Raw genomic sequence first — 22,258 nt, forward strand, 5'->3', positions numbered from 1 at the left:
TGTCCTTCTGGACCTATACATTCGAGCCATCTTGCACTCTGTTTCACCTGAGATAATGTCCCAATTCCTAACAGTTGAACGTTTACCTCCTGAAGAGGCCAAGTTGGATGCCAAAATTCTGGTGCAATTATGGTAACGTCCGCACCTGTGTCTACCAGACCAGACAACAAAACACCATTTATTTTTATCGTTAATTTTGGTCTTTGTTCATTAATAGAAGTTTGCCAAAAAATTTTCTTTATGTTTTCTCCTGAATTTTCTATTCTCTCTGTTTCATCATTCTGACCAGCATGATTTATTCCAATAGGCATTTGGTTATTTAATCGCTCTCCAGAGCAGGCATTTCCTCTATGGCTGCCGGAAAGGTTTGAACTGGATTTGCACTGGGGGCCTGCCTGAGGCCCCTCTGGGAGTTTCCCGAAGACTGAGGCAAAGGATTACCCTGTCTGTCCTTTGTTGATCTACATTCGTTGGTCCAGTGTTTTCCCTTACCACACCTTCTGCATACTCCAGAAGGAAGGGGCATTCTGTTGCCATTGTTCCTTGAAGAAACATTGTTTCTGGAAATGACCTGTCTACAGTCCCTTTTCAAATGTCCTTGCTTTCCACATCCAAAACATCTAACACTCCTCAAACCTTTTGAAATTACTTCTCCTACCCATGTATCATCATGCTCATCAGCTTCAACATTAATTGTTTCTCTAATCCAATCTTCCATAGGTGCAGATCTTGCCCTTAATGGCCTGATTATTCTTTTGCATGCTGCATTCGCATTCTCAAAGGCCAAAGATTCAATTATTGCCTTACCAGCTTCTGAATCCGAGACCGTTCTCTTTACTGCTGAAGCCAGTCTTTGTAAAAAATCTGTAAAAGACTCTTTTGGGCCTTGCTTCACCTTTGTAAATGACTCAGATTTTTTTCCTGGTTCCTCAACTTTGTCCCATGCATTCAAGGCTGCCGTTCGACATAAAATTAGGGTTTGGACATCATATAAACATTGTGCTTGTGCTGAAGCATATTGGCCTTCGCCCATAAGCTGATCCTGGCAAACTTGTACTCCTTTATCCCTCCATTGTTTTTCTATGTTTTTAGCCTCCTCCTTAAACCAAGTCAGAAATTGAAGTCTCTGGCTGGGTTCCAGAACACCTTGTGCGAGGTCCCGCCAGTCCTGTGGTACTATCCTATTATATGTTGACCAAGTGTTTAACATTTGCTTTACATATGGGGAATGCATGCCATAAGATACTATTGCCTCCTTAAACCTTTTTAAATCCAACATTTCAATTGGAGCCCAAGTATTTTGTGTAGCCATTTGATCAGGCATCTGCTGTACTGTTACAGGATAAATTAAGGGTGACTGTGTGAAAACAGGCTTTCTTTCTGCAACCTTATGATCCCGACTTGAAACAACTTCACTGTTAATTTCTTCTGTCTGAATTTTTACAGGTTTAACAAGTTCTTCTAACGCTGTTATCCTGGCACTTAAATTGACTATCTTTTTAAATATTAAAATGTGGATTATTATAGTGATGAGGTGCATAATTCCACCAATACTAATATTATATAGTTGTTCCATTGCCAGACTGCCTAAAATTTCGAACAAAAACCAATTTTCTTCCAATGTACACATAAAACCCATTTGTTTTTTAATGTGGAAAAAAATTCTCTTTTAGATAGTTTCCTTTAAAATATCTGATATATTATGACTTACCAAATCTGCGTAGAACAGTAGAAATCCGAGGGGATTTTCAAAGCAGCCACCTAGTGTCCCAGGTGTAAATCCAGAGAGAGAGAGAGAGAGAGAGAGAGAGAGAGAGAGAGAGAGAGAGAGAGAGGAAAGAGAGAACGCACAAGAAAGCGTAGCCGACTAAAGCTTAAATGCAGCCACGTGTTCCCTCTTGTGCCGAGTCAAGGCTTGGGTCTGGCTTCCTTAAGCTCCGACCACGGCAGGGCCCTGTTCGGCAGGGCAGGTCTGAGTTGTTTGTAGCACCGGCTTTAGGCAAGCTGCTCACAGACCTAGGCCCGGGCTAGAAGTTGCTACCCGGACTAGGACGCCAGCAGCTCGGACTAAGAAGCCGATCGCCGCCGGCCGCCGTGTGCCGCCACTGCCGCCGCCACCGCCGCCTGCCGCCCTTGCGGGAAAGCGGACCTGCCGCCAAGCCAAGCAGTTTTTAATGGATTCTTGTCACGTTGGGCGCCAGATGTAGATGTAACCAACCGTCTTATTAAATAAGAAACACAGAAACAATGTAAAAGAGAAAGCCGAGAGGTCAGAGCTCAGAGCTAAAATCTCACCCTTCCTCCTGCTGTCCCAGCTTCGCGAAAAGAGACCTACTTCCTCTCGGTTCGTATTTTTAAAGTATGTTGTTCTGCCTTCTCATTGGTTGTAAACCCAAACACATGACTGCCTCGTCACTGTCTGAATGTACAGCCCCCTAGGTCTTAAAGGCATATGTCTCCAATGCTGGCTGTATCCCTGAACACACAGAGATCTTATGGGATTAAAGGCGTGTGCCACCACCGCCACACTCTTGCTATGGCTCTAATAGCTCTGACCCTGAACACACAGATATCTATGGGATTAAAGGCGTGTGCCACCACCGCCACACTCTTGCTATGGCTCTAATAGCTCTGACCCCCAGACAACTTTATTTATTAACATACAATCAAATTAATATTTCAGTACAAATCAAAATAATATTTCAATACAATTAGATTACCACCACAGATGTGGGTCTTGAAAGGTATATGGTGATGGTTGGTGTCGCTGGTTACCAGTGGAGAAGTCACAGGCCATGGCCACGACTACCAGAATTACAAGGAGCTTTTTTAGAAGCAAGGATGCAATAGGAGGAAATATATCCAGGCCTGGAGAGAATGAACGTTGGCAGGAACAGAGCAGAGAGAGCACAGGGGACAGAGAGAGACAGAGAGACAGAGAGACACATGGTGGGCCTCTTGTCTGACTTTTTAAGGCGGATACATAAAAACCAGCACCCCCTGATGACGTAAGATGCAAGACCCCAAGCTGTGCATTTTCGGGAGTGAGGGCAGGATCCTAACATTCTAGAATTTTGGCTTATTCTAAAAAGCAAGTGAATAGGAATAGGGGCATTGTTTTTCACAGAAAAACTGCTTTCCAGCTGACTTGGTGGGCACTGTTTGGCTCTTAGGGGCTTGTAGGGAAGGGGTTTTTGAGAAGTAGACAGGCGTCCTGGGATGGTGGGCTATCCTGCTCCTCTGGAGCTGTCCATCCCTCTTGGCTTGGCACCCTGGCTGCTATTGTGTCTGACAGGATGGATGCTAGTGAGACAGAGAAAGCCTGAAGTAGATCGGACCTGTCCAGATGGAGTTCAGCTAGTTTCTGGGGCTTGGGAGAAATTTTGAACATGTTAAGAAGCAGCCATGAGAAAATTAGTGACCATGGTAGTGTTTAGTACTCTAGTGTTCATGAGAGAGACAGAGAGATTGGAACACGTTTTTAAGATTTATCAGAGACAAATTATTTAAGGCACCTGTTCACTAATTTAGCATCCAGGAGAAACAGGTGATCAATTGTTGAGAGAATTTAACATCAATAGACGGTCATATTAATGTCTGGTTTGTAGAACCCAGACACTTTTAGGTCTGGGGGTTTAAATACCTTTTAGCTGTTATAGTTTCTTGCTTGATGATCCCTGGACTCCAATTCTGTGGTGGTCCGAAGCAGCCATTAGCTGAGGGGTGAATTAGAAGAGGGAACTGGGAAGAGAAAAGCTTGTGCTGCATGAGTTCTTATTTCAGCTTTATCAGAGAGAGATTATTTAAGGCCCCTGTTTTCATTATTAGGCCTTTGGAACTAGGGACAAGGCAGAGATCAGGGCCCTGTCTGTGTGTATGAGGAGGAGAAGCACTGCTAACAGGTCTGGAGTGAGGCACATGAAATGAAAGTTCCTACCTTAGCTGTAAAATCTTTCTCATTAAGTAACACTGAAAGTACAATTAAATCTGGTGAAGTAGGTAAGGCTCTCCTCCCTACCCTGACAATAGGCAAATAAGGAGAGGTGAGGCCCCCAAACTCCAGACCAGGTTAGTGGCTCTGGTGTTGAGACGGAAAGGAATGGATCTCTTCCATGATGTGTTCTGGGTTCCCTGTGAATGAGCCTGTAGCCAAGCCTAGGTCTGCTGGAGGTCTTTGTGTGTCCCCCTGCCTCTTGGTGCCTGGGGGCAGTCAGTTGACAGGTTGTCTCCCTAGGTGGTACTTTGAATAAGGCTCAACTGATGCCCTGACAGAGCACTCACTAGGCTGTGTGGCCATTTCCCCTCGCCCTCTCCAGGCCCTGATCTTAAAACAGGGACCCAACAGCTTTCGGGAGCCCGCATGTGCCACGACAATCAATTCTGTTCTCGTGCTTTTTTTCTCTCTACCATAGTATACCTTAAACGACATGCTGAAACTTCCACCTGTGGGGTCGGAAGCCTTGCTCTACAGATGTTTAAGTTTAGTCCTTTGTCAGGGAGGTCTGGAGGACAAGAGTCAGGTTTTACTCTGTCTACTGTTGGTGTCTGGTGTGAGCTCTTCGTTTCTTTGACAGTCTCACTCTGAGTTGTCCTTCTTGTCTTCCTGCGTTTGTTCTGTCTGTGTTTTGTGATTTTGACAGAGAGTTGGCTCATTCGTTTGAGGCCTTTCTTATTTCCTAGTCATCTTTGGCCACACAAGTGATGTTGTAAAGAATCATGCCAGTGGTACCTGCTTACCTACCTATATCTTGACTTCTTATTCGGAAATCTTCTTTCCTTTCTTTTCTTCCTGTTTTGCTGTCTTCTGTGTATCAGCCTATTAGTTTTGGGTAGGAGAGTGGTGTGTGTCAGGGTTTTCGTATGCCTTGCTCTTAAAACCTGTGAGAGTGTGTTACCTATGTCTTATGATTGGTTAGGTTTGTAAATGTACACACCATGGAAGCAGGAGTTTTCCTCTTGAAAATAGAAACAGATATCCCCTTTATTATCCTGAAAGAACTTGTCCTGTTCCCAAGAAAGCCAGGGCTTAAGAAGTAGAGAAGACGGTGCAAAGACATAGGATTGTGCAGAACTCTGGGGAAATGGCCAGGGGATGAGAGAATAGTTCAGGTGGTTGGATTTTGGATAAGGAGTGCCTCTAGAGTGTGAGGCCCTTCATAGCTCCCTGTGTGACCCAAAAATTATGGACCTTTATTTGTCCTTGAGAGCAGGTCTCTTGAGGTTTCCCAGGCCAGGCCTTAAATTCCTGGGCTTAAGGCATCTTCCTTCATCAGCCTTTCCTATTTCTGGAATACAGGGTCCTTTGACATACCCAGATTTATGATTTCTGCTCAGTTTATATGGAATGGATTAATGGGAACTTCAGTTTTGTTTCCACTTCTCATGCTGCATCCAGTGTCATTTTGTTTTAGACCTGTGTCAATGTCTACTACAAGGAGCTGTTTTGAGAGTGTGGTCATTCACGGCAACTATCTCATGCCTTCTCTGGGTGGTTAAAACGTGCGTAAGGATGGATGTATGTATGCCTGGACATCCATCCATTTCATTGTGCTCCAGAGATGGCCAACCTTTCAACCCTGGGCTCTTCCTCCTTTGCCTCTTGAACTCCCGGATTTCAGGCCCTTTATGAATAAACTGTTGTATTTTATTAGATGTTTAGTCTTAAGATCCTGTTGTTGCCACTGACTTGTCTGGGGCTTCCTGTGAGGCACAGATGTGTGGAGAAGGATCTTAATTCCTGGTCTAAATCCAAGAACATGCTTCACAAGGCCAGTAATTGCCTGGAGTGAGGCCCCCACGGTTGTGGTATCTTGGGATCCTGAGAACCCTATTGGAGAAATTATTTTGGCCACTCCACATAGTCAAAAGGATATTTATTTTATGGCGTAACTCACAAATTAAGTAATAGGTAGGTCGCAGGGTCTGGAGAAGGTGTATCGCAATCCAGCGGTGTTCTCTGGAGCTCTGCACAGTCCACCTTCACCATTCAGCATCCTGGCACAGAGAAAGCACACAGAGAGAGCGCTGGCCCATCCAGCTCTTGGGTGGCCAGGTGCCTCCCCTGATCCCGCCTCGTAGGTATGACAGTTGGCAGAGTCTCAGTGGGGGTTGGAACTGCCAGATCCAAGCTGGAATGACTCCCTACAACAGAACCCAGGTCCTCCCACCTGGACAGGCCATGCTTATCATTCCTGTGGTCTCTGTCTGCTCAGTTTGTGCCTCACTGGAACTGCTGTGTGTTACGTTTGTGCATCGTTGCTTCATTGACTTCCTGCTGACTTGGTCCACTTGTATGAGATTTTTTTGGTGATCCTGTCCCCTTTTTCCTTTTGTGAAACCTGTATATAGGATGCAGCATTTACTAATGACCTGGTGCTTGCTTCCATTGGCAGTCAGCTTGTGTAAGCATGCCTGATCCCAAGCTTTCCTATCTTCTCTAACTTCTCATCCCCTGGTCATCTCTTTCTCAGCAACCTGTCACTGGAGAACCACCTGCTGATCTAGGACAACTGATTCCTGAACATGGACCCCAGAGTTTGGGAGAAGGAGGAGTAAGTATAGCCGTGATATTGACAAAAATAAGAGAAGGCAGGCCAGAGGGACTGCCTGGAGGAAGAGGCAGAGGGCTTGGGAGTAAAATACCGTAGGTTAGGAGGATTCTAAGGAGCTCTTTCTCTTCCCTCACGTGCTGCTTTTGCTGTTGTGGACAGGTTCTTGTGGTGTATTGCTGAAGCACTTAGAGTCTTTGCTTTCATTTGAGAAATCTGCCTGCCTCGGCTTCCCTGCAAACCTTTCAGTAACTTTAAAGACATGGGAACGTCGTATAGCTGAGACTATAAAGAGAAAATATTTAATAACATGGTCAAATGAGTTTCATATTGATGGGTTATGTGATGTCTGTGTAGACACAAGATTGTCCAGACCAACAGTATGAACATGATTTGATTGTTATCCGGTACCCTCAGAAATCTGGTCATTATAATCGATATCAAACAGGAGTACACAGTAAAAAAATCAAAATTCTAAACCACAGCGAGGAAAGGGACTGGGGGTAAGGATGCAGCTTAATGTCTTAAATTTTTCTTGCTTCAGGATGGCTCAGAGGACAAGGACAGTGAATCTATACGTACATATAAACATATACACACATGTATGCATTAGATATATGTATATATCATTAATATATGTATATTTTCTATATATACATATATATGTATATATATATATTACAGGATTGAAAACACCAAAAAAGGCTCTTAACCTTATAGCATGTAGCAGTTTGTAGACAAGAAACGAAGTTATTTCTTCATCCATCAGGGCCCCAGGGAAATCTGCAGAGAGACCTAGCCCTTAAAATCCTCTAACCTACTCTAGGGTTTTCAGGACTTTTTTTGTGAGGAAACGTATTCTTGGCTGTGCCCTAGGCCAGCTTTATGACTGTTGTGTCACTAGGTAGGTTTGGAAGTATAGATGTGCTCTCCTCCAACTCTCAAACAGCTGGCTGGAGTACAGGTCTGCCTGGCTAGTCCCAGATCATATCCATTCCTCCTTTCAGTGAGATGGTGTCTTTGTAGAAATGAGAGAATGCTGTTTCAGATATTTGCATTCACATGCATTTAGATCATGTGGACCTGTACAGAATCATCCTTAGTTGGTGTCCTGTCTGTAATTTATTCACGTTGAGAAACAGCCTTAACAAAGATACTGTCCGGAGAACGCATGCCTACTTTGATTGTAAAAAACCCTTTTGTGAGGTGGATTTGTGGCAATTTGTAGAGGTTTGTTATTTCTGTCACTTGCTGCCTTGAGAAGAGGCACCTGACCATAGAAATCCCATGTGACCGTGTCTGAGAGCTGAATCTACGAGTGACTGACTATCCCTTGTGTCACATAGGGCTAAATGGATTCTAAAGCAAGGTTCAGTTGTTCCCAGAGAAGAATATGCAAAAGAATCTGTTGGTCTGCATCGTTGTCAAATCTTAGTGCTGTCAGACTATTCAGTTTTGCCGATTGGAGAGCTTATTGTAGGCGATTATTTTGAATATCTGCTTCTTTGACAGTGTCACAGGTGTGTATCTCCTCCGTTTAAGTCATTTTCACAGCTTAGTATGCTTAATGAAACCCCTTGTCCCGGTGACACCCATTGTGTGTCATCATTGGTTGGTTCCTTCAGGTGTTCATTGGCTCATTCGTCCTGTCTGTCCAGAATTGATGTCTTTCCTTTTTCCCTCCTGATGGCTGCCTCCCAAGGGCTGGGTGGCATTGGCCAGCAGGGGTTGAATTTCTCTCCTGATTTTGTGTTTTCAGTGTCTTTTCCTTTTCCCTCTGTAACCTTTGGTCCTCCACATTGTCTTTCCTTCCCCTCCTCTTCTGCATCCCCTTCCCATCCTTTCTTTTTGCCTATTGCCTTGTCCAACTCCTGTGTCTTTTTGCCCTGCCTCTCCTCCCCTCCTCCTCTTCTTGTAACTCCTCCCTTCCCCTAGTTCATCCCCCAAGACTTCTGGCCATTCTGCTTTTTCCCTTCCACCATTACACCCATTTCCCCATTCCCTGCTGCCTCTCTCTATTGTAAACCCAGGTCCTTTCTTTCCTTCACCAGTTTTTAGCCCCCCACACCCCCACCCCCGATTGTCATTGTATTTCTCTCTTCCCATGTACAGAACTCTAAACCATTTTCCCATTTCAAGGCAGGAGAACCTTCATACACCTCTATTCCCCTTTCTAAACCCTCTTTGCCTTTTTGGCCTGCAGTGGTCTTCCGCTATGTTGTTGTTATTGTTGTAAATGATATTGATGTTATTATTTTCACTGCCGTGTGTATTACGATTATTGTTATTTTTGTTTGTCATAGAGAATGGCCTGTCCACATGCTTCTCTTACATGGATTTCGTTGTGTAGACCAGGGTGGTCTCGAGTTAAGAGAATCTCCTATTTCTGCTCCAGGAGGCCTGGGATTAAAGTCCTGTGCTGGCATCCTGGCCAGATTTCCATTTTAAAAATCGCTCCCATTTCTCCTTACACAGTCCTTTCCTCATTTCCCACCCTTTTACTCCCTGCCACCTCTTTCCCATTCCCAAGCCCTCTTCTTCCTTTTGTGCCTCTTCTCTGTCTGATCCCTTCCCCTTTTCCCCTTCCCCCATGCTTTTCCAAGTTCCCACCCTTTGTGCCTTCCTAAGCCTCTTCTTCCCTGTTCAGAGATTTCTCCACTTTCCATACCTTTATCCCTTTCTCGACCTTTTCCTCTCCGCGCCCTCTCCCCTGTAGCCACGAACACCTCCCCCTGAGACTTACCCCCACTTTTGCAAAGTACCCCTTTTTCTTCCTGCCTCTTTGCAAATACTTTCTTTTCCTAGACAAGCGCCCCCCCATCACAGCCCTTTCCCTATGTTAAAGGCCCCTGGGAAGTAGGGTGATCCTCCTAGAAAAGCCCCAGGAGAAGAGATAGGGCAATTCCTTCCCGTGCAGTCTCCGTTAAAGCACTCTTCTGTGCTTTGCACTCATGGCTCAGTTATAAATCCTGTGTGAGTTCTTGTAGGATCCCTGCTACCCGAAAGTCAGGTGAGTATTGGGGCTGAGATCCAACTCCTCCTCCATTTCCCTCTCCATAGTAAGCTGGAGGGGCCAGCTTCTGCAAAGCAGGCCGTGGCCTAGTGCCGCAGGCTGTCTGTGCCACCCTTCCAGTAGGGGGCGCTGTAGAAGGTTGCTCACTTCCGGTTCCCAGAATGCCCTGGTGTGTGGTGGACAGTGTGGGCCGTGGGGCCGGCATCTGTGGCGCCTAGGCGCTGAGGCCTTTTCGGGGCTTTCGCGGCCGGCTTGTGGCCTTTCTCAGAGTTGTGGGCCCTCTCCTTGGATGCCGAGTGCTGACATCGGCCCAGTGGAGCCCTCTGCTCACCATGGCAGTGAGTAGACTTGTTTCTCGGGGTTCCTCCACCCCAAGGCCCCCGTTTCTCCTCAGGTGTCGTCTCACTTAAGCGTGGCCCCTTGAGGGCTTTCTGGAACTTTCGAGTCCTTTCCTTTTCCGTTAGACCCAGGGGTTGCATTCGGTGGGATGCCTTCCCCAGTCGATTTTTATTACAGATTTGAGTGGTTTAGCCTCATTCTTTCCGTTCGTGGTAGTTTTTGTTTTTCTATGAATATATTATTATTTTTTCTTTTTTCTTTTACAATACCATTCATTTCTACATATCAGCCACGGATTCCCTTGTTCTCCCCCTCCCGTCTCCCTCCCTTTCCCCCGACCTTACCCCCCATTCCCACCACCTCCATGGCAACTGCTCCCCTGAGGACTGAGATCAACCCAGTAGACTCAGTCCAGGCAGTTTTTAAACGTCTTTGCTGATTGGTGGGACGTTTGGGGAGGGACTTCTTTACCTCCTTTCTCCTATCCAACCTCCTTTCCCCTTTCCTCTCTTTCCAACCCCTTCCTCACGCCTTTCACCCCTCCCTTCCACTATAGCTAATTCCAAGCTCCCCTCCTTCCCAGGTCTTCCTCTGTCCCCTGTGTCATTATGGTCCACTCCCCACCATTTATCTGTCTCCAATGTGCTTTCTCCCTGCCCAACCCTTTCTCCTCTCTCCCTGTGTGCCCCTCCTTCCCCCTCTCCCCTGCTTTCTCCTGACAACCCCTAGTCTGTTGTCCATCTTTCTTTCTCCACTTAACAATACCCATTTCTAACTTTTTCATCCTGCACCTCTTTAGAACCCTTTTACCTGGTCCCTTCTGTTCTGTCCCCTCTCTTTTCCACCACAGCCTCCGTTGTGAAACCCCTAACCCCTGTCCACGTGCCCCACCCCTGTCCTCTTTTCCCCAACCATCACCACTTTTGCCTTTCCAGGTTCGTTTCCCTGTTCCCATGACCTGGCTCCTTCCCATGCATTTCCTACCTCTTCTCCTTTTCCATTCCTTTCCCTTTGCTCCAGTTCTCCAACTCCTTTCTGTACCATTTTCTCCTCTGTGCTCTTTCTTCTTTGCAACCCTTTAAAATTTCTTTTTCTCGTCTGCCATTTCTACCCATTCCTAACCCGTTCTCTTTTAAATTTTTTCCTGTCCTAACACTTAGTCCTTTGCAACCCTGTGTCCCCTGTCCTCTTTAGTTCTCTTTCCCCTTTCCTTTTGCTCTCTCTCTTCTGAACCCCTGTTCTTTTTTAGGTTCCGTCCCCACTTTCTGAGTTCTTCTCTGCTTCCCCAGACCATTTCCTCTTTCCTATGCTTTCCTTCCTTTCTGAATCATGTCTCCATTTCCAACTTCCCTCTCCCCTTCCAGTCCCTTTGCAGCTCCTTTCTCACTTTTCTTTTCCTTTTAACCTCTGATTTTCTCCACATTTGTCCCTGTCCTTAGATTTCTGTTTTTTTATGGGTCTACTTTGGGGGTTGAAGTCGTGTGGCAGGGAGTATACACCAGTTCCAATTGACAAATCTAGGGAAAATAGGTGTTAATAGTCTGTCAGTTTCCACTTAGAACAATATGTAAAGGATTAGTTTGATGTGTTCTTATGTCCATCACTGGGTAGTGCCAGATGGAAAGTGTTTCAGTGTATAGATTTCACATAGCCTTAGATTGTGGTGTTGTCTTGAGAGGCCATACTCATGAATGATGAATATCTTAGTTTTGTGTTCATTCTCTCCCTCCTCCCCACTCTGTCACTCTCTCTATCTCTCACTTTCTGTATGTGTAAGCTTTCATATTTTCTGTACATATGAGAACGTGTGTGTTTTGTGTTGCCATTGCAGCTCTGGGTCCCTTGGAATGTAATCGCTTGTACTTACTACAGCAATAGATTCAGAAGACCAGCTTTCTGGAGCTGGTTCTTTCAATCCACAATGTAAGATTTAGGTTTGAACCTATTTGCCTTGTTTTATACCAAGCACCTTTATGCAATTGCCCACTTGAGATTCTCATATTTTTAGATAGGTTTATAGTTTCTTCTAAGGAGTACAGTTACTCTTACATGCTTGTCTGAGTTAAGGTCCTTTTTTTTTTTTTTAACGTGTTAATTTTGAACCAAGGTCTTTCTAAATTACCCAGGTCAGGCTTCACATTGCTTAAATGTGATATTGATTGTCTTATTGTGTCCTTGGGTGGACTGAGAATCTGGATACTCTTGTCACTGTGTCTACATTGCTGTGATGTCAGGAGTGTTGTATCCTGTCCACTCTGGAAAATATTTTTAGATTTGTTTATTTACGCAGTAGGGATTCTCAGTGTCACAGTTTTGGTTGTTCTCGAGCTTTCTTTGTAATCCCCGTTGGTCTGGAACTGAGGGATATCCCCATGCATCTTCCTCCTGAGTTCTGGGATTTGAAATGGCCTTTTTGTTTTTCTAAGAGAGTATGACCTGGAAACTGGTACCTGTGCTGTGCTGACCTGAGGTACAACATGATAACACCTTCTGCTTCCTCCCTAGTAGTGGGATTGTAGGTGTGGGTCCTGAAAGGTAAATGGTGATCGTTGGTGGCGCTGGTTACCAGTGGAGAAGTCACAGGCCATGGCCACGACTACCAGAGTTACAAATAGATTTCTTAGAAGCAAGGATGCGTTAGGAGGAAAGATATCCAGGCCTGGAGAGAAAGAAAGATGGCAGGAACAGAGCAGAGAGAGCAGAGAGGAAAGAGAGAGAGAGACAGAGAGACAGAGACAGAGAGAGACAGAGAGACACAGTTGGGCCTCTTGTCTGACTTTTTAAGGCGGGTACATAATTGCCTGCACCCCCTGATGACATAAGACGCAAGACCCCAAGCTGTGCATGTTCGGGAGGGAGGGCAGGATCCTAACATTCTAGACTTTTGGCTTATTCTAAACAGCAAGTGAATAGGAATAGGGGCGTTGTTTTTCACAGAAAAACTGCTTTCCAGCTGACTTGGTGGGCACTCTTTGGCTCTTAGGGGCTTGTAGGGAAGGGGTTTTTTATAGTTAGACAGGCGTCCTGAGATGGTGGGCTGTCCTGCTCCTCTGGAGCCGTCCATCCCTCTTGGCTTGGCACCCTGGCTGCTTTTGTGTCTGACAGGATGGCTGCTGGTGGGACCTTGAAAGCCTGAAGTAGATCGGACCTGTCCAGATGGAGTTCAGCTGGTTTCTGGGGCTTGGGAGAAATTTTGAACATGTTAAGAAGCAGCCATGAGAAAATTAGTGACCATGGTAGTGTTTAGTACTCTAGTGTTTATGAGAGAGACAGAGAGATTGGAACACGTTTTTAAGATTTATCAGAGACAGATTATTTAAGGCACCTGTTCACTAATTTAGCATCCAGGAGAAACAGGTGATCAATTGTTGAGAGAATTTAACATTAATAGACGGTCATATTAAAGTCTGGTTTGTAGAACCCACACACTTTTGGGTCTGGGCGTTTAAATACCTTTTAGCTGTTATTGTTTCTTGCTTGATGATTCCTGGACTCCAATTCTGTGGTGGTCCGAAGCAGCCATTAGCTGAGGGGTGAATTAGAAGAGGGAACTGGGAAGAGAAAAGCTTGTGCTGCATGAGTTCTTATTTCAGCTTTATCAGAGAGAGATTATTTAAGGCCCCTGTTTTCATTATTAGGCCTTTGGAACTAGGGACAAGGCAGAGATCAGGGACCTGTCTGTGTGTATGAGGAGGAGAAGCACTGCTAACAGGTCTGGAGTGAGGCACATGAAATGAAAGTTCCTACCTTAGCTGGAAAATCTTTCTCATTAAGTAACACTGAAAGTACAATGAAATCTGGTGAGGTAGGTAAGGCTGTCCTCTGTACCCCGACAATAGACAACAAGGAGAGGTGAGACCCCAAACTCCTAGGACCAGGTTAGTGGCTCTGGTGTCCAGAAGGAAAGGAATGGATCTCTTCCATGATGCGTTCTGGGTTCCCTGTGAATGAGCCTGTAGCCAATCCTAGGTCTGCTGGAGGTCTTTGTGTGTCCCCCTGCCTCTTGGTGCCTGGGGGCAGTCAGTTGACAGGTTGTCTCCCTAGGTGGTACTTTGAATAAGGCTCAACAGATGCCCTGACAGAGCACTCACTAGGCAGCGTTGCCATACTCCTTTCCCCGACCCTGAACTTAAAACAGGGACCCAACAGCTTTCGGGAGCCAGCATGTGCCACAACAATCAATTCTGTTCTCGGGCTTTTTTTTTCTCTATACCCTAGTACACCTGAAATCACATGCTGAAACTTCTACCTGTGGGGTCAGAAGCATTGATCTACAGATGTTTAAGTTTTATTCCTATGTCGTGGAAGTCTGGGGGACAAGAGTCAGGTTTTACTCTGTCTATTGTTGGTGTCTGGTGTGAGCTCTTCATTTCTTTGACAGTCTCACTCTGAGTTGTCCTTCTTGTCTTCCTGCGTTTGTTCTGTCTGTGTTTTGTGAGTTTGACAGAGAGTTGGTTCATTCGTTTGAGGCCTTACTTATTTCCTAGTCATCTTTGGCCACACAGGTGATGATGTAAAGAATTATGCCAGTGGTACCTGCTTACCTACCTATATTTTGACTTCTTATTCGGAAAACTTCTTTCCTTTCTTTTCTTCCTGTTTTGCTGTCTTCTGTGTATCAGCCTATTAGTTTTGGGTAGGAGAGTGGTGTTTGTCAGGGTGTTCGTCGGCCTTGCTCTTAAAACCTGTGAGTGTGTGTTACCTATGTCTAATGATTGGTTAGGTCTGTAAATGAATACACCGTGGAAGCAGGCATTTTCCTCTTGAAAATAGAAACAGATATCCCCTTTATTATCCTGAAAGAACGTGTCCTGTTTCCAAGAAAGCCAGGGCTTAAGAAGTAGAGAAGACGGTGCAAAGACATAGGATTGTGCAGAACTCTGGGGAAATGGTCAGGGGGATGAGGGAATGCCCTCAGGGGGCGGTAACTTGGAATCCTGAGAACCCAGATCCTTCCACCCAGACAGGCTGTGCTTATCATTCCTATGGCCTCTGTCTGCTCAGTTTGGGTCTCACTGGAGCTGCTGTGTGTTAACGTTTGTGCATCGTTGCTTGATTGAATTCCTGCTGACTTGGTCCCCTTGTATGAGATTTTTTTTTTCTGACCCTGTCCCCTTTTTCCTTTTGTGAAACCTGTATATAGGATGCAGCGTTTCCTAATGACCTGGTGCTTGCTTCCATCGGCAGTCAGCTTGTGTAAGCATGCCTGATCCCAAGCTTTCCTATCTTCTCTAACTTCTCATCCCCTGGTCATCTCTTTCTCAGCAACCTGTCACTGGAGAACCACCTGCTGATCTAGGACAACTGATTCCTGAACATGGACCCCAGAGTTTGGGAGGAGGAGGAGGAGTAAGTATGGCCATGATATAGACAAAAATAAGAGAAGGCAGGCCAGAGGGACTGCCTGGAGGAAGAGGCAGAGGGCTTGGGAGTAAAATACCGTAGGACTGGAGGATACTAAGGAGCTCTTTCTCTTCCCTCACGTGCTGCTTTTGCTGTTGTGGACAGGTTCTTGTGGTGTATTGCTGAAGCACTTAGAGTCTTTGCTTTCATTTGAGAAATCTGCCTGCCTCGGCTTCCCTGCAAACCTTTCAGTAACTTTAAAGACATGGGAACGTCGTATAGCTGAGACTATAAAGAGAAAATATTTAATAACATGGTCAAATGAGTTTCATATTGATGGGTTTTGTGCTGTCTCTGTAGACACAAGATTGTCCAGACCAACAGTATGAATATGATTTGATTGTAATCTGGTACCCTCAGAAATCTGGTCATTCTAATGGATAACAAACCTGGGTACCCAGTAAAAAAGTCAAAATTCTAAACCACAGCGAGGAAAGGGGCTGGGGGTAAGGATGCAGCTTAAGGTCTTAAATTTTTCTTCCTTCAGGATGCCTCAGAAGACAAGGACAGTGAATCTATATGTACATATAAACATATACACACATGTATGCATAAGATATATGTATATATCATTAATATATGTATATTTTCTATATATACACACATATGTATATATATTACAGGATTGAAAACACCTAAAATGGCTCTTACCCCTATAGCATGTAGCTGTTTGTAGACAAGAAACTAAGTTATTTCTTCATCCGTCAGAGCCCCAGGGAAAGCTCCAGAGAGACCTAGCCCTTAGAATCCTCCAACCTAGTCCAGGGTTTTCGGGACTTTTTTGTGAGGAAAATCAGAATCCTTTTCCATCCTTCCACTTTGGATATTGAATCGTATTCTCGGCTGTGCCCTAGGCCAGCTTTATGACTGTTATGTTACTAGGTTGGTTTGGAAGTATAGATGTGCTCTCCTCCAACTCTCAAACAGCTGGCTGGAGTACAGGTCCACCTGGCCAGCCCCAGATCATACCCATTACTCCTTGTAGTGAGATGGTGTCTTTGAAGAAATGAGAGATTGCTGTTTTAGATTCTTGCATTCACATGCATTTAGATCATGTGAACCTGTACAGAATTATCGTTAGTTGGTCTCCTGTCTGTAAATTATTCACGTTGAGAAACAGCCTTAACAAAGATACTATCCTGAGAATGCGTGCCTACTTAGATTGTAAAAAACCTTTTTGTGAGGTGGATTTGTGGTAACTTGTAGAGATTTGTTATTTCTGTCTCTTGCTGCCTTGAGAAGAGGCACCTGACCGTAGAAATCCCATGTGACTGTGTCTGAGAGCTGAATCTACGAGTGACTGACTGTCCCTGTGTAGCTTAGGGCTAAATGGATTCTTAAGGACGTCCAGTTTTTCCCAGAGAAGTCATGCAAAAGATTCTGTTTGTCTGTATCCTTGTCAACTCTTAGGGCTGTCCGACTATTCAGTTTTGCCGATTGGAGAGCTTGTTGTAGGCGATTATTTTGAATATCTGATTCTTTGACAGTGTCACAGGTGTGTATCTCCTCCGTTTAAGTTATTTTCACAGCTTAGTACGCTTCTGGATCCCCCTCATCCCGGTGACACCAATTGTGTGTCCTTCATTCGTTGGTTCCTTCAGATGTTCATTGGCTTATTCATCCTGTCTGTGCAGAATTGATGTCTTTCCTTTTTCCCTCCTGATGGCTGCCTCCCAAGGGCTGGGTGGCATTGGCCAGCAGGGTTTGAATTTCTCTCCTGATTTTGTGTTTTCAGTGTCTTTTCCTTTTCCCTCTGTAACCTTTGCTCCTCCACATTCACTTTTCTTCCCTTCCTCTTCTGCATCCCCTTCCCATCCTTTCTTTTTGCCTATTGCCTTGTCCAACTCCTGTGTCTTTTTGCCCTGCCTCTCCTCCCCTCCTCCTCTTCTTGTAACTCCTCCCTTCCCCTAGTTCGCCCGACAAGTCCTCTGGCCATTCTGCCTTTTCCCTTCGGTCATTACACCCATTCCCCATTCCCCGCTGTCTCTCTCTATTTTAAACCCCGGTCCTTTCTTTCCTTCACTAGTTTTATGCCTCATCCCTTCCCCACCCCCACTTGCCATTGTATTTCTCTCTTCCCATGTACAGTACTCTAAACCATTTCCCCTTTTTTTTGAGCTTCTTTCTCTTTATTTTTTTAATTCATTTTACAACACCATTCAGTTCAACATTATAGCCACAGATTCTCCTGGTATCCCCCTCTCGCCCCCCTCCCCCTCCCCCTCCCCCAGCCCACCCCCCATTCCCACCTCCTCCAGATCAAGGTCTCCCCCAAGGACCTGGGTCGACCTGGTAGACTCAGTCAGGCAGGTCCAGTCCCCACTCCCAGACCGAGCCAAGCGTCCCTGCATAAGTCCCAGGATTAAAACAGCCAACTCGGGCTGGAGAGATGGCTCAGAGGTTAAGAGCACTGACTGCTCTTCCAGAGGTCCTGAGTTCAATTCCCAGCAACCACATGGTGGCTCACAACCATCTGTAATGGGATCTGGCGCCCTCTTCTGTATACATAATAAATAAAATAAATCTTTAAAAAAAACAAAACAAAACAAAACAAAAAAAAAACAGCTAACTCATGCAACGAGCTCAGGACCGGGCACCTACACACAGCTGCCTCCCAAACAGATCAAGCCAAAAGACTGTCTCACCCATTCAGGGGGCCTCATCCAGTTGGGGGCCCGTCAGCCTTTGGTTCATAGATCCTGTGCTTCCATTCATTTGGTTATTTGTCCCTGTGCTTTATGCAACCTTGGCTTCAGCAATTCTCCCTCATATAAACCCTCTTCTTTCTCACTAATTAGACTCCCAGTGCTCCACCAGGGGCCCAGCTGTGGTTGTCTGCATCCAGATTCCTCAGTCCTTGGATGGGGTTTATGGCACAACTATCAGGGTGTCTGGCCATCCCATCACCAGTGTAAGTCAGTTCCTGCCGTCTCTCGACCATTACCAGCAGTCTTTTGTGGGGGTATCTTTGTGGATCTCCGTGGGCCTCCCTAGCTCTTTGCTTCCTCCCCTTCTCATGTGGTCTTCATTTACCATGGTCTCCTAATCCTTGTTCTCCCTCTCTTTTCTTGATCCAGCTAGGATCTCCCACTCTCTTTCCCTCGACCGTAGCTCTTCATTGTTCCCACTCATGACCAGGCTGTTCATGTAGATCTCATCCATTTCTCCGTGTCTTTTTTGGGGTCCCGTTTTTCAGGTAGCCTCACTGGTGATGTGAGTAGCAGTCCAGTCATCCTTGTTCCACATCTAGCATCTTCCTATGAGTGAGTACATACCATGTTTGTCTTGCTGAGTCTGGGTTACCTCACTCAGGATGATTTTTTCTAGATCCATCCATTTGCCTGCAAACCGTATGATGTCATTGTTTTTCTCTGCTGAGTAGTATTCCATTGTGTATTTGTTCCATAATTTATTTATCCATTCTTCAGTTGAAGGGCATCTAGATTGTTTCCAGGTTTTGGCTATTACAAACAATGCTGATATGAACATAGCTGAGCAAGTGCTCTTGTGGTATGATTGAGCATTTCTTGGGTATATGCCCAAGAGTGGTATAGCTGGATCTTGGGGGAGATTGATTCCCAATTTTCTAAGAAAGCGCCATATTGATTTCCAAAGTGGTTGTACAAGCTTGCATTCCCACCAGCAGTGGAGGAGAGTTCCCTGAGTTCCACATCTTCTCCAGCATAAAGTGTCTTCAGAGTTTTTGATCTTAGCCATTCTGACAGGCGTAAGGTGGTATCTCAGAGTTGTTTTGATTTGCATTTCCCTGATGATTAGGGATGTTGAGCAATTCCTTAAATGTCTTTCAGCCATTTGAGTTTCCTCTCTTGAGAATTCTCTGTTTAGTTCTAAAGCCCATTTCTCAATTGGACTGTTGGTCGTTTTGATGTTTAATTTCTTGAGTTCCTTATATATTCTGGATATCAGTCCTTTGTCACATGTGGGGTTGGTGAAGATCTTTTCCCATTCTGTAGGCTGTCGCTTTGCCTTGTTGACCGTATCCTTTGCTCTGCAAAAGCTTCTCAGTTTCAAGAAGGCCCATTGACTAATTGTTTCTCTCAGTGTCTGTGCTACTGGTGTTATATTTAGGAAGTGATCTCCTATGCCAATGTGTTCAAGACTACTTCCTGCTTTCTCTTCTAGCAGGTTCAGAGTAGCTGGATTTATGTTGAGGTCCTTGATCCACTTGGACTTAAGTTTTGTGCACAGTGACAGATATGGATCTATTTGCAGCCTTCTACACGTTGATATCCAGTTATGCCAGCACCATTTGTTGAAGATGCTTTCTTTTTTCCATTGTACCCTTTTGGCTTCTTTGTCAAAAATTATATGTTCATAGGTTTGTGGGTTAATGTCAGGGTCTTCAATTCTATTCCATTGGTCCACATGTCAGTTTTTATGCCAATACCAAGCTGTTTTTATTACTGTAGCTCAATAGTAGAGCTTGAAGTCAGGGATTGTGATGCCTCCAGAGGTTGTTTTATTGTACAGGATTCTTTTGGCTATCCTGGGTTTTTTTTTGTTTTTCCATATGAAGTCGAGAATTATTCTTTCCAGGTCTGTGAAGAATTGTGTTGGTATTTTGATGGGGATTGCATTGAATCTGTAGATTGCTTTTGGTAAGATTGCCATTTTTACTATGTTGGTCCTGCCTATCCATGAGCATGGGAGATCTTTCCATTTTCTGACATCTTCTTCAATTTCTTTTTTCAGGGACTTAAAGTTCTTGTCATATAGGTCCTTCACTTGCTTGGTTAGTTTTACCCCAAGGTATTTTATGTCATTTGTGGCTATTGTAAAGGGTGATGTATCTCTTATTGCCATCTCAGCTTCTTTGTCCATTGTATATAGGAGGGCTACTGATTTTTTGAGTTGATCCTGTATCCTGCTATGTTACTGAAGGTGTTTATAAGCTTTATCAGTTCCTGTGTGGAATCTTTGGGGTCACTCAAGTATACTATCATGTCATCTGCAAATAGGGAAAGCTTGACTTCTTCCTTTCCAATTTGTATCCCCTTAATCTCCTTATGTTGTCTTATTGCTCTGGCTAGAACTTCAAGTACTATATTGAATAATTATGGGGAGAGTGGACAGCCTTGCCTCGTTCCTGGTTTTAGTGGAATTGCTTTGAGTTTCTCTCTTGTAGCCTCATAGAAGGAGTTTGGCAATGTTCCTTCTGTTTCCATTATGTGGAACAATTTAGAGTATTGGTATTAACTCTTCTTTGAAGCTCTGGTAGAATTCTGCACTGAAACCATCTGGTCCTGGGCTTTTTTTGGTTGGGAGACTTTTAATGACTGCTTCTATTTCCTTAGGGGTTATTGGACTATTTAAATAGTTTATCTGGTCTTGATTTGACTTAGGCATGTGGTACCTATCCAGAAAAATGTCCATTTCTTTTAGGTTTTCCAGTTTTGAGGAGTAGAGGTTTTTGAAATATGACCTGATAATTCTCTGGATTTCTTCAATGTCTGTTGTTATGTCCCCCTTTTCATTTCTGATTTTGTTGATTTGGATTCTCTCTCTCTGTCTTTTGGTTATTTTGGATAAGGGCTTGTCTATCTTGTTGATTTTCTCAAAGAACCAACTCTTTGTTTCATTAATTTTTTGTATTATTCCCTTAGTTTCTAATTTATTCATTTCACCTGTCACTTTGATAATTTCCTGGCGTATATTCTTCCTGGGAGACTTTGCTTCTTCTTGTTCTAGAGCTTTCAGGTGTGTTGTTAAGTCACTAATGTGAGATTTCTCCAACTTCTTTATGTGGGCATTTAGTGCTATGAATCTCTTAGCACTGCTTTCATAGTGTCCCATAAGTTTGGGTATGTGGTGTCTTCATTTTCATTGATCTCTAGGAAGTCTTTAATTTCTTTCTTTATTTCTTCCTAAACCCATTGGTGATTCAGTTGAGCATTATTCAGTTTCTATGAGATTGTAGGTTTTCTGTAGTTTTTGTTGTTGTTGAATTCTAACTTTAAACCATGGTGGTCTGATAGAACACAGGAGGTTATTCCAATTGTTTTGTATCTGTTGAGATTTGCTTTGTGGCCAAGTATGTGGTCAATTTTAGAGAAAGTTCCATGGGGTGCTGAGAAGAAGGTATATTCTTTTTTGTTAGGATGGAATGTTCTGTAGATATCTATTAGGTCCAATTGGGTCATGATATCAGTTAAGTCCTTTATTTCTCTGTTAAGTTACGATTTGGGAGATCTGTCCACTGGTGAAAATGGGGTGTTGAGATCTCCCACTATTAATGTGTGGGGTTTTATATGTGGTTTAAGCTTTAGTAATGTTTCTTTTACATATGTGGGTGCCCTCGTGTTTGGGGCATAAATGTTCAGAATTGAAACTTCATCTTGGTGGATCTTTCCTGTGCCCTTCTTGATCTCTTTTGATTGATTTTAGTTTGAAGTCTATTTTGTCGGATATCAGGATGGCTACACCCGCTTGTTTCTTAAGACCATTTGATTGGAAAGTCTTTTCCCAGCCTTTTATTCTTAGGTAGTGTCTGTCTTTGAATTTGAGATGCGTTTCTTGTATGCAGCAGAAAGATGGGTCCTGCTTTCGTATCCATTCTGTAAGCCTATGTCTTTTTATAGGTGAATTAAGTCCGTTGATATTAAGGGGTATTAACGACCAGTGATTGTTCTTCCCTGTTATTTTTGGTGGTAGTGTGTGTGTACTTCTCTTCTTTGGGGTTTACTGCTGTGGCTTTATCTATTGCCTGTGTTTTTGAGTGTGTATCTGACTTCCTTCGGTTGGAATTTTCCTTCTAGTGCTTTCTGTAGGGCTGTGTTGGTGGATAGGTATTGTTTAAATCTGGTTTTGTCCTGGATGTCTTGTTCCATTCCGTCTATGATGATTGAAAGTTTTGCTGGGTATATTAGTCTGGGCTGACATCCATGGTCTCTTAGTGTCTGCATTACATCTGTCCAGGTCCTTCTGGCTTTCAAAG

The 22,258-nt window shown here is 44.3% G+C and overlaps 1 protein-coding gene across 7 annotated transcripts in view; it reads left to right on the forward strand.

Annotated features, from left to right (window-relative positions):
* Scml2 (Scm polycomb group protein like 2) overlaps nucleotides 1–22,258 on the forward strand; it is a 245,418-nt gene that overhangs the window by 91,370 nt on the left and 131,790 nt on the right. For 5 of the 7 annotated variants that reach the window (XM_076562544.1, XM_076562546.1, XM_076562547.1 and 2 more), the window contains 2 exons: nucleotides 6,471–6,551; nucleotides 15,166–15,249. In XM_076562544.1, coding sequence (XP_076418659.1) covers nucleotides 6,471–6,551; nucleotides 15,166–15,249 — 165 coding nt within the window. Of the gene's footprint in view, nucleotides 1–6,470; nucleotides 6,552–9,764; nucleotides 9,900–15,165; nucleotides 15,250–22,258 lie in introns of those variants that run through there. The other 2 variants (XM_076562550.1, XM_076562551.1) reach the window with 1 other exon arrangement.

This window comes from Peromyscus maniculatus, chromosome X (genome assembly GCF_049852395.1).
Source record: "Peromyscus maniculatus bairdii isolate BWxNUB_F1_BW_parent chromosome X, HU_Pman_BW_mat_3.1, whole genome shotgun sequence".
In the NCBI taxonomy this organism is placed as follows: Eukaryota; Metazoa; Chordata; class Mammalia; order Rodentia; family Cricetidae; genus Peromyscus; species Peromyscus maniculatus.